The sequence below is a fragment of the Otolemur garnettii genome, unplaced genomic scaffold, assembly GCF_000181295.1.
Source record: "Otolemur garnettii isolate 467f Iridium unplaced genomic scaffold, OtoGar3 scaffold00096, whole genome shotgun sequence".
Taxonomy (NCBI): Eukaryota; Metazoa; Chordata; class Mammalia; order Primates; family Galagidae; genus Otolemur; species Otolemur garnettii.
In genome coordinates this window covers 1,593,668-1,595,209 of record NW_003852491.1, presented here as the reverse complement: position 1 = coordinate 1,595,209, position 1,542 = coordinate 1,593,668, and the positions used below count along the sequence as shown (strand labels likewise).

At 45.8% G+C, this 1,542-nt stretch overlaps 1 protein-coding gene across 1 annotated transcript in view; it reads left to right on the top strand.

Annotated features, from left to right (window-relative positions):
- Window positions 1–1,542, top strand: part of COG7 (component of oligomeric golgi complex 7) — a 93,379-nt gene that overhangs the window by 31,673 nt on the left and 60,164 nt on the right. Inside the window, exon 8 of the mRNA XM_003795725.3 lies at window positions 609–731. Within this exon, the coding sequence (XP_003795773.1) occupies window positions 609–731 (123 nt within the window). The remainder of the gene's footprint in view (window positions 1–608; window positions 732–1,542) is intronic.

The window sequence follows — 1,542 nt, the reverse complement described above, 5'->3', positions numbered from 1 at the left end:
AAAAAAAAAGAGATGAATCTTGCTGTGTTGCCCAGGCAGAAGCGCAGTGGCTATTCACAGGTGTGATTTTTGTGTACTGTATGTAGCTTTAGACTCCTGGGCTCAAGCGATTCTCTGCCTCAGCCTCCTGACTGGCTGGAACTACAGGCTTGTGCGATCATACCTAACTCAGAATTTTATGTTTTCTAGGGTTATCAGCTACTTGGGCTAACTTTAATTCCTTCAGGTCCAGGCAGTGATGTTAGGACATGAAGCTTAAACTCATACTCACGCCTACCTCTGAGGTTTGTTCAGGAGAAGGGTAGTGTGCTGAGTGGAAACACATTGGCATGCTTTTGGAGCAGGATAAAAGGATAAAGGATTATGTGGAGGGCAACAAATTCAAATTTTGGGTGATGATCAGAGCAGGGGCTTGTAAATGTTTTTTCCCTGCCTGTTTTTGAAGTAGATGGACTTGGCTGGGTTGCTTAGGGAGTTCTTTGAGTAATCAGTGATTGCTCAGGCTAACAGGCAGCAGTAAATCACCTGTCTTACTGGGAGGACAGGGCAGTTTTTGCAGGTAGCATATCTTGGCTACCAGTAAGGCCCCCTTTGTCCTCCTTCTGCAGGTGCAGCTTTTAGCAGCCTGGCAAGAGCTGTGCCAGAGTGACCTCCCCCTGGACCGGCAGCTCACTGGACTCTATGATGCCTTGCTCAGTGCTTGGCACACTCAAATCCAATGGGCCACACAGGTAACAGCTCTTTTTGATTCTCGGGAGAACAAAGCCTGTGGTATCATGGGAAGGGGTGGCTGCCTCGGGAGTGGTGAGCCTCAGCTGCAGAGCACTCCCCATATGCTACTCTCACTCAGCGGGTTAAAAGATAAACCTAGATTCCAGTTAAATGATTGAAGGTTAAAAAAGCAAGATAAGCTTAGAAACCCACGTCAGTGAAATCTTTAGGTCTCCATTAAAACTATTCTTTTCACTCTTATCTATATCTTAAATAGAATCTAATATGACAGTGTTGCTTGTTGTTCAGCCAGGGGAGCCTGGGGAATTCCTGAAGGCCATTATCTTCTGATCTGAAAGCAGGAGGCCCCTGGTCAGGTGCTGTTGGAGTGAACAAGATTGTTTTTATCTTAACTTCAGCGAAAACTTACCAGACCTGAAGTTAGTTTCCCTTGTTCTCACAGTGCACCAAGAGTTAGAGAAAGAGATAATTTTAAAAGACTCCTGACAAGGAGTGAGGTGAGAAAGAGGAACTTTGTTTCGGGTGGAAACTTTCTATCATTTACTTTCCCAAAGTCTATAGGCTTTCCAGCCATGCCTGGGATGAGCTGTTGTTCTCTTGTCTTGAGATAGGAGGCATAGTAGATCCTCTTCTATAAGGGGAAAAGCCTATCTTACTTTGAAGTAATGTCTTACTGGGCCTGTTTCTGGTGTGGTTTTTTTTTTTTTTTTCTTCGAGACAGAGCCTCAAGCTGTCACCCTGGGCAGAGTGCCGTGGCATTACAGCTCACAGCAACCTCCAACTCCTGGGCTCAAGCGAGTCTCCTGCCTC